Raw genomic sequence first — 13,173 nt, forward strand, 5'->3', positions numbered from 1 at the left:
CAACGTCTAATTGTGGTCTGGGGATCAACATTGCATGATTTTAGAAAATAGGAGAACAAAATTTGTGAATTAATTTACTGGGAAATCAAATTCAAAATTAAAGACAAAGTGGGAGACCAAATTTATAATTTTACCTTAAAAATAATGGTATGTATAATAAAAGGCGTCTTAAAAAAATCTATAATAAAGTTTAAAATTAAGTAACTTTTTCAATATTTTTTTTATCGTTAGCACATGTAGATATTTTATTCTTAATTTGATTTATTTCGTTCTCTGATTAATAAACACATATTATTATAACTTGTGTCAGCAAGTCATTTTCTTTCTTTTCATTTACTATTAATTTATTTTCACTTCCAATACTACTTAGTGAACTTTTCTTAATTTTTCTATTTTTCTTAGATGTTTTTTTTTTGTATCCTAATACTTTGTTTTTTTTTTGTCTTTCTTTTCTTTTATTTGTTTTCTCTATCCAATGTATTTTCTACATTGAATGATAAAATTATATTATTTTTAATTTAAATATACACATCAAAATGAATTGATGTATTTTCTTGTTTTAATTAATCTTTTTAGTACAATTGTTATGTTTTAATGCATGCGATTAGTGAGGTAAAAAAATGAAATTAGAAGTATACATATGCATTAGGGTTTTTTCACATCAAATACCTATAATTTTTTAGAATTTTTTTATAAGCCAAAATCTCATAAGAAAAATTAACTTGAGAAAATAGATCTACTCAACACAATATAATAAAAAAAAATGTGATATTAAGCAATGAATTGTAAAGGATAGCAACCCCTCCATACTAATAAGAAAAACCCTAGACCCACACTAAGGGACAAAACAAAACTTATTATTGGAGATTTGGACTAGCACTTGACTTGATGCACACAATTGAATTGAGTCCAAAAAATGAAAGAAGTTGCAAAAGCGTCCAGACTCATTTATCAGATCATAGAGAATTATTTCACATAAAACAAGGAAGTGTGGAAAGGTATTAATCCTTATGCATCAATGTCCGTTGCTTTCTTCTAAATTTTGAAAGATCGATTGATGAATGAAGCAGCAAATTCATCCCTAAGGCTCTGTTTGTTATAGCATACAGAAATAATGATTCGGCACGTTAATTAATTTTAAATTGAATGGGACCACCCAGATTCCTTATTTCTCTCATAGTCTCGTTACATTATTGACGGGTAAATGGAATAATGAGGGTTAAGATAAAATGAGTGTTTATATTTTTTTTTAAAGTCTTTCAACTAAATATTGATCAGTATTAGTCCTGTGATTAATTCCCATGCTTTCCACGTGTATTAAAAATATGTTTAAAAGAATAAGATGGTTTACCGTGGGTAGGTGGAGATTGATCACTGATGCAGTAAGTTATAGGTATATATAACCCCACTCTCAACAAAAATTATAACAATACACAAAGAAGGGAAAAGACGAATCAGAAGACAGAGATATCTATCAGGTTCGGCCTCTTTTTGATCTCTTAGGAAAAAGGTTTCATTTGTAAAACCACTATTCCTTTCTGTTATTTTTCTTACTTGCATTGCTCTGTAGGAGAAAGGAATTTATGTTATGATTTTATAATATCGAAATTATGTATGTTTCACAAACTCCTTCAGAGTTGCTAGATGATGGTAAGGTAGATTCTTTTGGTTTTAGTTGCTGTTGCCTTTGATCTCAGACCGAATAGGTCTAAAACTCAAATTTTAATTATTTTAGCTTTAGATCAGAATATTGTGGATGCTATTTGTTTGTCTTATGTATTTTGAAGCAAGTCAAGCCGCACCGATAACAATGTTTGATATCACTACTAGTTTTCAAGTTCTTTTTAATATAATATAATGTCTTCCCATAATTTTAGTTTAAAAAATCAATCTATAATATAAATATTGCATTCACAAATTTATATAAATAAATATTCTTCTGACAACATAAAATTTTTGTATCCGTTTTGAATTGGAAATGACTAATAGATGCTTTACACAAGTTGATCTGTGTGTATATAAACAGGAGTGGCATGGAAAATCAATTAGAGATGGAAGGGTCAGAGGCTCTAAAAATGTATGTCCTCCCTTTCCCTTCGCCAGGACACACGATCCCGCTCATTAACCTGGCTCAAATTTTGGCCTTAAAAGGGCACCACATCACCATCCTCACCACTCCCTCCAACGCTCAAGTCCTCCCAAACAACCTCAATGTCCACACCTTTGATTTCCCCTCCGACCAAGTTGGTCTCCCTTCCGGCCTCGAAAACGCAGCCTCCGCCGGAGACAGCGTAACCGCCCACAAGATTCTGAAGGCCGCGCTGCTTCTGAAACCACAAATAGAAACCCTAGTGCAGCAAAACCCTCCTCATGTTTTGATCTCAGACTTCATGTTTAGATGGAGTTCGAAACTGGGAGTCCCCACGCTGCTCTTCACCCCCATGCCCATCTTCGTTGATTGCGTTTTTTAGGCCATTTATAGCCATCCCCAAGTGTTGCCTTCGGTTGTTCCTTTTGTTGTCCCTGCTGTTCTCCCACACACTATCACCTTTGATTTCAACCCATCATCAGCACCCGGGTTTGATGCTTTGGCTCAGCTTTTTCTGCACACCAAGCATAACAACACACATGGTATTATTGTCAACTCCTTTGAGGAGCTCGAAGATGGGTATACGCAGTGTTACCAAAAACTCACCGGCGTTAAAGTGTGGCACGTTGGCATGACTTCACTCATGCTCAATTTTACCAAGAAAAGGGCATGCACATCACAAAAGGATCAGGTATGCGGGTGCCTGCGTGTATATTAATTGCATATGTTCTAAAAAAAATATTTATGAAAAGCAAGGAGAGTTGGTGTTATTTCATGAAAAATGAAAACTGAGTGTTTTATTCTAACTTTTTTCATTATATTAATTGTTAGTCTTCTTGTGGCATATCCATTTTATGGGTATAACTTATCCTTTTTATCTTAGCACCGGGAGACAAATCTAATAAAAATCAAATCGAGTAATGGATTGTTCCATGTCAAATCATATATTTAATTTAGTCTTATCTTCATCTGCATTATTGTCGTGTTACATTTCCATACCGAACCCAAGCATTGCTGGTAAATGATATGGACCCAGGTGCATTTAATATTGATTCTCTATTTAACATTTAATATTGATTCTCTCATGCATATATAATATTAATCTTCTATTTTGATTTAAAGACTATTATTTAATCATCTCATCTCTTATAATAAAAGTATATATATAATTATGAATTTATACTTGTGGTTCTTGTTACGTCCTAATTGAATTAAATCAGAATAAGAGAAATATTAGATATATAGTTAAAGAGTGACCTAAAAAATTAATTAATATTATTTGGATAAGGAGATGTATCTACTTTTTTAATAGTTTATTATTTAAGAATTTTAATTATATATTATTGATTTGGAGTAATCATGAAATTAATGACCTATAATAATTATCTTCACAATGGAATGTGAGTAATCAAAAAGTTAAAAATCAAGATGTTAGAGTCCTTATATTTAAATATATTTGAATAAATTTCTCCAAATCACAAACACTTATAAAAATAATAAGAATAAATAAAATAAATTTTCACAAATTAAAATTTTAACTTATGTATAAACTGATTTATATAAGCTTTCTCATCCTGATTTTTTTCAAAAAGTTTATTTTTAATTTATGCATAAATTAATTTGAACTTATGAAAAAATTTCTTCCATTTTTTTTGTATTCTTTTCCTGATTATATAGAAGTTTATCTGAACATATTCGTAATAATGTCATGAAATTTTTGAAATAATTTAATGACAAATAACTTTGTCTCATAAATAGTTTAGAATAAATGAATATGTGTATATAATTATCGATATATACTTTTGACTCTAATGATTAAATGCCTCATGAGTATAGAATTGTGATGGCTTTTTAGTATGAAATAATTTATATTGAAAGAAAAATATCTATCTTGTATATATTTAAAGTCTCCGACAAAAAAATATTGTTGCTTTTGATAGGCAAGACTTCATTCCAACATATGATTAAAAAACTGTCTCATGAGTAATATTAGTAGCACACTGGGATTATTGAAATGTCTAATAATTATAAATTGGTTTGACGTATAAGTGGTTAAGTGTCTTAGGTGAACATTTGATGGCAACTCTTAGTGGGACGATTATAATTCTTTTTTATAAAACAAAAAAGTAATGTAAGACACTCAAGTTTAATTTTTTCACACATGATTTTTATCAAGAAATATGTGGATGTACAATAAAAATAAAGGTAGTGACAAAATTTCTCATTTTGATTAGCTATTCCAAATTTAGTTACTTGGTTTTGTAGGATATATTATGTTCCTTAATTCATTTTAAGTACTTAAAAATAAAATATTTTATTAAGAAATATTATTTTCATGTAATAAACATTTTTAATAGCTTTCATTTATAATTTCTTAAAATTAGTTTCAGTGATGGGCAAGCATGTCGTACTTTTATTGTATATGAAACATTAGTAACTGATTTTTTTTCCTAATATTCTTAATGGCTTTCTTCGTCAGACTTTTATTAATGTTAATAATTGTTTTGATTTGAATTAGAGTTTTACTATTGACACTTGCATAACTCTACAAAGTAATGGGCAAATGACATTTATTGACACTTCCTCAGTGATGTTAATCATTTGTGCCATTAATTCATCTAAATTTTTCTTGGGTTAAATTATCCATTTATTTCCTATATACATTTGATGCTACTTTAAATATTAGAAACGTAAGTTTTAGTCCTTATACCTGCATTTTTTTGTTCACGATTGATCCTTGCCATTACATCTTTGTTAACACTGTTAAGCTGTAGTTGATTAATTGGTTGACACCCAGCAATGTTGCGACTAAAATTAATTATTTGATCCTTATATACTGTTTTAAAAATTATTCTGAAGAAAAAAACAAAATGAGTTTTAGTCCTATACTACCTTTATAAATACAAAAGGGTTCTTATCGATCGATACATTCTTTCTTAACTATCAAGAAATATAGTTGGTAATGGTTCATATTGGTTATGAGCACCAACATTGCAGCAACGTTGGAGATTTCTCCTTTGCGACGGATTGTGATGAACACCTTCTTAGCACACACATCTTATGATCATTTCAACCTCTAAATAATTAATTTAACTTCTTTTTTCATATTTATCAATCCATTGTCATGTTTTAATTTGCCTACTCTAATTATTTTTCTTTATCTAACTCCTCCCTTTTAGATTAGCGAGGAGTGCCTCAATTGGCTTAACTCCAAGGAACCCAATTCAGTATTGTAGATATGCTTTGGGACCTTGTGTCGTCACAATAAAGAGCAACAATTGGAGATAGCACATGGGGTTGAAGCCTCAGGGCACGAGTTCCTCTGGGTGTTTCCTAAAAATATGCATGTTGAGGTTGAAGAATGGTTGCCACATGGTTTTGAAGAAAGGACTAAGGAAAATAACAGAGGAATGGTAGTGAGAGGGTGGGTCCATCAAGAGTTAATATTGAAGCATGTTGCGATTGGAGGGTTCCTAACGCAGTGTGGGTGGAATTCAGTGACAGAAGGGATTAGTGCTGGGGTGCCACTGATAACCATGCCAAGATTCGCTGAGCAGTTTTTGAATGAGAAGTTGGTGACTGAAGTGCACAAAATTGGGGTTGAGGTGGGGGAGTGTGAGTGGAGCATATCTTCTTATGATGCAGGGAGTAAGGTGGTTGGTTGGGAACTAATTAAGAATGCTGTGGAGAGGGTGATGAAGGATGAAGGAGGGTCACTTAGAAAACGAGCCAAAGATATGCAAGAAAAAGCACATAAAGCTATTCAAAAGGGTGGCTCCTCTTATAATAATCTCACTGCCCTTGTTCAATCCCTCAAACAAAAGAATATCCATGGTTGATGTTAATGGTTATGGTTGAACTTTTGTTTTGGAACTCTAGATTTGCTTCACATCATTTTCATCAGTATTGTTGAACACTATGCTTCAAGCACAAAATAATATTTGATAAATGCATCATCTTTTCCAACCATGTGCTCTACATCAAACACTAATTCACGATACCATCACCAATAAAGGAATGATTTTTACACATTTTATTTTGTAAACATATGGTCAACACTTCTTATATCTTTTTGTCTTTTTATATGGTATATCATATTTATATTATTTTTTTTCTTTCTCTCAAGAGGTGTTTAACATTTGAAATGTCTAATTTTATTTTGTTAACAATGGAATAGTTTGATGATGTTAGATAAAATTAGTTGAAAAGTTAATTTATTACTCCCTTTGTTTCTAATGATAAAATTATTTTCACAAATTTATTTGGTCTTTTTTATAAAATTATTTTTTAATTTTTAGATGTATTAATTATTTTTTTCTTCATATTTAATTTTTTTTCAAACATTAATGAAAATCAATTAAGTAGATATATAAAGAGATAAGAAAAGAATAATTTTATAATGTTGATACAAATAATTAACAGATTTAATATGATTAATTAAATTAATTACTTAACTACTTCTTGAGACATAAATTGGTTGAAAATATCTTATAAATGGGAAAGTAGAGGGTAAATTTAAGTGTTAAAAAAATAATTATTGAAATAGTTGAAAAGTGTAAAATGAGATAAAATGATAAAATTATAATTTATTTTTAAGAAGATAATAAAAAAATTGGGTAAATATATTAAAAATAAAAATAAAAGAAAATATAAAAAACTAAAACTCAAAAATTAGTATTTTAGTGTTACATTAAAAATAAAATAATTATTATTTTTTTCTCATACACAATAATTATATTAGGATGGAGGAAATATATAAAGAATAATATGTTTTGATTTTCGATCGGAGCATTTCAAATGTTTGAGAGTAAGATTAATTTAGGATAATGTGCGGAGTTTCGTTACCTAAACATATATTTGAAAATAAATTTTTATCTTTAAAACTCAATTAACGAAACTTGAAAATTGAAATACTCTTCCAAATTTAAGTTTAATAATTTTAATCCAAACACAAATTAAAACTCGTTATACCAATATTTTTTATGATTAAACAGGACTTTACAAAAAATTTATTTAAGTTTATTTTTTTAATTATAATTTCTAATGTGTTTGTTTAAAGTATTTTTTATTAAAAAAATACTTATATAAAAATCATTTATTTTAGTTTTTTTTTTAATTTAAACAAACTGATTCAATGAACTCTCATGCCAAACAACGTCGTCCTCACTCTCTTCTCTTCTCTTCTCTAGACACTCAATTTTCCTTCCCTCAGAGGAAAGCATTCATTGTTAATGGTAACCCATTTTTCCTTTCTGTTTTGTATAAATTATAGAGATATCAGATAAGTTTGTTGTTTTTATCTTTCTTAATTTCTCTGATGCTTTGTTCTTATTCATCTATGACTCGCAAATGGCCTCTGTGTGGGAACGGAATTTAAATTTTTGTGAATCTGAGTTGAACGCCCCTGTCAATATCGTGAATTTAAATTTGATTTATAACGTGATGGTAGTTGTGTATTAAGTGTTTGATAAAATGCCAACTTTAGGTGATCGTTTGCAATGTGAATATGTTTATTTGCGTGTTAGGAACGAGAGTTAGTTAGTTATAAGTTTGTTACTCGTTGAGTTGTATTACTTGGTTTATGTACTTTGGTTTAAGCATTCTTGAGTTAAAAGATCAAAGTTATTATTATTCACAAACTCTGAGTTTTCGCTCTCTTTACTTTGTATTACATTTCGTCCATCTCTCTTGGTTTTGGATATTGCTTCGTTGTGGGCCCCCTTTGGTTTGAACCTGTGCTGATTACATAACAGTAGGGTAGCCTTTTCTTTAGTGTTATTAAGTTGACTTTAGAACATTTTAGTACTTTCTGTTTGTCTTGCGAGTTGTTCATTTTAATCTTCTGATTCGGTTTGAGATGCATCATGGATGCTGGTTGCCTTATGGTTTGTGCGAATATGTTTGAAGCAAGTCACACTGACCTAGGATAGCATCTTGGTAGTTTAGACAACATTATTTGATAACTGGTGGGTTAAGAGGTGTATGATATGTTGTAAATTGGTTATGACTTTAAATGGAAGTGTTTTTCCCCACAATTTTGCATTTGTGATTTTAACAGATCCTTTACATAAGTTGATTTGTCTGTATTATTATTGGTGTGTTCTCTATTGCACTGTACAAACAGAATTTTGGTAGTATTTTTCATAAGCTATTTGAGTACGAATTTGGTTAGTTAGGTGATTAATTACCAGTAGTAAATATGGGTTTGTTTTTTAATCAAAACTTTTACCATCATTCTTGTATGATGTTTACTCCCATAATTTTTATGTTTGGTTTTGTAATTGGTTAGATCCGTTTCAGTGCATTTTGCAATATGACTCTGGTGATTAATGTTTGGTCCTATTTTCCATCTCATCTTGCCATAGCTTGCTGATTCATCGAAGTGAATCTGTGTATCTAGAATAGGAATGGCTGTTGAAACTTTCATTTTTGTGAAATTTTCGTCTGGTTATTCTCATGAGCATATAGTTTTATTTCCCTTCTTTCTCCAACTTCAACTTAGAATAACTACAGTACTGTGTTGTGTGTGGGTCAAAGTTACATAACAAAGAGAATATTGTGCATGAATAAGGAAGGGAATAAAGCAAGTGAGAAAACATTTGAATGGGTAATTTTGGTGGGATCCATGTTATGCTGCAGGTCAGCGTTATGGCCTTGTCTGAGCTGGTTTATGTGAGTTAATGTTCATTAAACAAAATCTCTATAAATTCATACCAAGAGATATATTTCAAGGCTTCTATCACTTATTCAGCACTGTTTTGTTATTTCCTTCAGATGAACGCTTAGCAGTTTAAGTTCATTTCCTTGCATGTGCTTGCTCAGACAATGGATATAGATGTTGTATCTTCATTGTTTTACTTGTGTGTTTAGAGGTACCTCTAGACTCAACAGTCATTAATATTAACAGTGCTACACTGCTACCTGATTATTTTTGCTTCCACATCCAGTATATAATTTGCATCACAATTAATTCATAGGTGTTTTTATAATGCACACAATGGAAATAAAATCTAAAACCTATATGAACTGTGGGTTTCTTGGTATGTCTGTTCTGAACTTCAGAAATAATTATGGCCAGATGCAAATCCAGTTAATGTGCTCTACCTGAGAGAAGATTGCTCTGGTGAAAATTGTTATATGACTCTACATGCTAATTGCAATTTTAATTGCCTGTGAATTTTGGACATCAAATTCTTTCATTAATTATGCTTTCTGATTCTTTAAATTTATTTTTCCTCCAACTATAATTTTATGCCTAGATGAGTTCTTATGAAGATAAGATTTTCTCCATATTCTTTTGCTTATAAATTTGCAGTGCATCAATCACAATATCATTTGATCATTTAATACAAATGGCTGAAGCTGGTAGCTCTCAGACAGAGACAACGACCAAACCTCCTCAACTTATATACCGGTGTAAGAAATGCAGAAGAATTGTTGCTTCAGTGGAAAATATAGTTTCCCATGAGCACGGGAAAGGAGAATCAAGCTTCAAGTGGAAAAAGAGAAGCAGTCAATCCTGGGAAACGGAAAAGCAATCAGTTGATTGCACCTCAGTATTTGTTGAGCCCATGAAATGGATGCAAGCAGGTACTTGTAAAATTCCCCTCATATTTTATTTGCCATAAAATATTTTGTCAAACTTCACACTAACACTGGATATGGATTGGATTTGAAGTACACGAAGGTCATGTGGAGGATAAACTTCTCTGTATGGGTTGTAATGCTCGTTTGGGTAACTTCAACTGGGCCGGTATGCAGTGCAGCTGTGGAGCCTGGGTTAACCCTGCGTTTCAGCTGCATAAAAGCCGATTAGATGAGTGCAATATGTAAACCAATCACCTTGCATTCCTAGAAGACCAGAGCTAGAAAAATTTTAGGTTATCCTTTTTGTGAACAAAAGACATATGGCAGCTTAGCTTGGAAGATTGCATTGTACAACTTCATGCTAGTTTTTGAATGAAACATACAGTAAATGGTTCTTATCATACTAATCTGCAATATAAGTTCCTCTTTTTTTTCCTTCTGTTTTTTCACCATTAAAATTTTCATTTTTTCACCATGTTCAGATGTAATGACTGGCATGTCAAAAGTGATACCACGATGTATGTAATTTGGGTCATGATAGAGGAATAAGAATTTTTGTAATGGAAATTATTTGGACTTCAATATCGTTCACAAACTATCAACTTATTGAGCTAGTAGCTAGACGAAAAAATTAATAATAACTTGAGAGGACTTAATTATAAATTTTTTAGTTTGAATAAAATAATAATTTCAAAACTAATATGTGAAAATCATTTTTCTTATTCTGTATGAAAAAAAAACTAGATCCTAAGGAAAGATACTTCTAGGCGTCCGCTAATAAAACTGCACTATTTTGATCAGCATGTGAAATTCATTTGGGTCAAACTTTTTTTGGTCATGGGTCAGACTCATAGCAGTTTTGGAAAGAGACAAATTTTAGTTAAAATGTTAAATTCAATAATTTTTTTGTAATAAAACTGTCTGACAGGTGTCCATTTTTTAAAGGTTCAACGGACTGTTAGGCCTCCAACTTTCGGAGGAAATAACACTGCTCTAAAAAAACCCTATAAAAATGCTCTTATTCAAGATTAGTTCCTATAAATACTCATTTAAGATAAATATTCATTTATAATCTATAACATTAATAAACGCAATAGCGTAATTTGATCTTCACATTTGTTTAGTTGTTTTTGTCCCTTAACTAATTCTACAAACTCCCCTCAAATTTAAAAAAAAAAAAAAACTAATTCTACAAACCATGTAACTAAATTCAATTTCAACCCCTATGACCTGCTACTACTTCTACTTAAACTCCACCATAGTAAAAGAGAAGAAGGATATGACATATTATTTCCTTCCATTGTTATTAGCTTTTTAACTTAATTATATAAACAAAGTTCTTGAAGAAAAAATTATAATGATTATGATTCAAACTTCAACAACAAATTAAAATCAAACTTTATGATATTGAGTTATTTAAAAATATTTAATTGTTTTCCTAATGCATGAACAATTTACAAAATAATATTAACTATTTTTGCTACTATTGCATACACCAAAAGAAGTTAATTTGTCAAATTTAAAATTGTTAAAATCCTATTTGAAACTATGACTCAAGGTAGATTAAAGAAACTTGTTTTGATTTCTATTGAATATGATTATTTCAAAATTGATTATCCACAAATTATTATTGATTTTGTCACAAAAATGCAAAATAAAATTTAAATGATTATGAGGGTATAATTTTTCAGTTCGCTCATGCCACTAAAAATATCAGTACCTACCCCGATGGATATCAAGTTTTTTACCTTGCAATTGGATCCTGAGATTAACTAATATTTGTTTTTTGACTGGCTGAGATTAACTAATATATTCCCATGAACTTAGAATGGACCACAATTAAATAAGATAAAAAAAATTAACGAACAAGTAATATAGTTATGATCCTCACATATAACAGAAATTTCAAAAGAAGGCGAACAAACAACCCAATGATTAAGCATTCCTGTCATTAGATTCTACAGTTTTAAAAATATACAAAACAACCACCAATATAGCCATGGTGTATAGATGCCTAGCCTAGTAGTTCAGAGGATATAAGTGTTATTCTCAAATCCAATGGTGTTATCTTAGGCAAATAAAGGATTATCTAGTAAACTAAGCACTATGAACATCAGAACAATTCATCATATTAAAAGGGACATTCTTACCATTCCTAGTATAAAAACTAAATTAATTCAAAAAACAAAATCTAAAGAGTCCATGGCATCATTTAGACTATTTGTCTTTGTAAATAAAAAATGTTGATATCAATCCATCCAGACCTACAAATGACCTTTTTATACTTATCAGAATTTCTTTCTAATAAAATTCAAGAACAGCAGAACAAAAACTCATCAAAATGAAAGGAAGCATGCTACAAATTAACACTAAAGCAAATCACATCTCATACACTTAACTAAAAAAGAAAAGGACATATAACATCTAACATAATAAGAAATGTAAACCATCCATTTTACATACAAGAACACGATATTGAGTTCACATACAACGTATGGAATTATCACCTTCTATCTGTCATCATTACAAATAGATAAATAAGACTGCAGTAGTTGGTTTTTAATGTATATATCATGACTACCAGTTGTACCAAAATCAAATGTTAAACCTAAAAAAAAAGCCATTATCCATTCCTGTGGCGAATTTTTTTTTTTACATGAGAGGGCCATAAAAACCGTAGTACTACTTTCTTATGCCACTGTAAAGTTGATAATATATATGTGCAGTGGAAACCACAGAGGAACTAAAAACAAAGTTCGTTAATCGCGGTGGTGTACCTGGACGACGAGCAGTGATAAATAAACACAGCATAAATCCCAATTATTGGCAAAAATAGAATCGAAATGTAGCGTTTTGAGCGCGGGCAGGTGAATGGACCCAATGGTGGTGTACCTGGACGACGAGCGTTGTGCAGTTGAAGACGCTGCTCGGAAATTCGAGGCTGCTGAACGACGACGTTTAGCCATGACTCTATGTGGGAGTAAGAGAGGTCGTTGCGGTCTCAGAACATGCTGGAGTTGAAGCAGAAGCGCGTGAGGGGATGAGTGAGTGAATGGCGGTGTCGGCGAACGTAAAGAAGGAGGAGTAGGGTTTGTCGTTTTGGAGAAAGGCTTTGTCGTCGAGGTCGAGGTCGTCGTCGTCCAACGCGCTCAGCTTGTCCTCCTCTCCCATTCTGCGATTCAGGGGAAGGCGCGCTGAGAAAGGTAGAGTAGAATAACTACCTTCTCTTTCTTCTTCTTCTTTGATGTTTTTTTATAACCATTTTTTTTTTTTTTGTCTTGTGAAAATAAAGTACAATTTCATTAAAATCACTTATGATATATTATTAAATTCTATCCAATAAGATGATTTTTTTTTTGGACATCTTATCTTATATAGTTTAATAAATAAATAAATAAATAATGATATCTTGATCTTTTTTTGTGAATATTTTGATCGTATCTCAAACAGTTAATTAATACTTTTAAGGTTAAATTTTACTTTTACTCTTATTTTAT

At 30.8% G+C, this 13,173-nt stretch overlaps 3 protein-coding genes across 3 annotated transcripts; all 3 read left to right on the top strand.

Annotated features, from left to right (window-relative positions):
• Positions 1 to 2,033: 2,033 nt before the first annotated feature.
• On the top strand, positions 2,034 to 2,471 carry LOC106794274 (UDP-glycosyltransferase 73B5-like). The gene has a single exon (XM_041017696.1). It carries the CDS (start codon positions 2,034 to 2,036, stop codon positions 2,469 to 2,471), a length of 438 nt encoding a protein of 145 aa, XP_040873630.1.
• Positions 2,472 to 2,641: 170 nt separating this feature from the next.
• LOC100817412 (UDP-glucose flavonoid 3-O-glucosyltransferase 7-like) lies at positions 2,642 to 6,134 on the top strand. The gene is made up of 2 exons (XM_014779492.2): positions 2,642 to 2,780; positions 5,269 to 6,134. The coding sequence occupies exon 2, from the start codon at positions 5,431 to 5,433 to the stop codon at positions 5,926 to 5,928; it is 498 nt and encodes a 165-aa protein (XP_014634978.1). The 5' UTR covers positions 2,642 to 2,780; positions 5,269 to 5,430; the 3' UTR covers positions 5,929 to 6,134.
• A 1,081-nt stretch (positions 6,135 to 7,215) lies between these two features.
• Positions 7,216 to 10,104, top strand: LOC100775363 (probable inactive dual specificity protein phosphatase-like At4g18593). Its single transcript, XM_003532227.5, has 3 exons — positions 7,216 to 7,323; positions 9,405 to 9,679; positions 9,768 to 10,104. The coding sequence occupies exons 2-3, from the start codon at positions 9,442 to 9,444 to the stop codon at positions 9,920 to 9,922; spliced, it is 393 nt and encodes a 130-aa protein (XP_003532275.1). The 5' UTR covers positions 7,216 to 7,323; positions 9,405 to 9,441; the 3' UTR covers positions 9,923 to 10,104.
• The last annotated feature ends 3,069 nt before the right edge of the window (positions 10,105 to 13,173 follow it).

Source organism: Glycine max, chromosome 8 (assembly GCF_000004515.6).
Source record: "Glycine max cultivar Williams 82 chromosome 8, Glycine_max_v4.0, whole genome shotgun sequence".
Lineage (NCBI taxonomy): Eukaryota > Viridiplantae > Streptophyta > Magnoliopsida > Fabales > Fabaceae > Glycine > Glycine max.

Coding starts and splice junctions, on each gene's coding strand:
- LOC106794274 (XM_041017696.1), top strand. CDS start 2,034: ATGGAAAATCAATTAGAGATGGAAGGGTCAGAGGCTCTAAAAATGTAT.
- LOC100817412 (XM_014779492.2), top strand. CDS start 5,431: ATGCATGTTGAGGTTGAAGAATGGTTGCCACATGGTTTTGAAGAAAGG.
- LOC100775363 (XM_003532227.5), top strand. CDS start 9,442: ATGGCTGAAGCTGGTAGCTCTCAGACAGAGACAACGACCAAACCTCCT. Junction 9,680..9,767: donor CATGAAATGGATGCAAGCAG/GTACTTGTAAAA, acceptor TTGGATTTGAAG/TACACGAAGGTCATGTGGAG.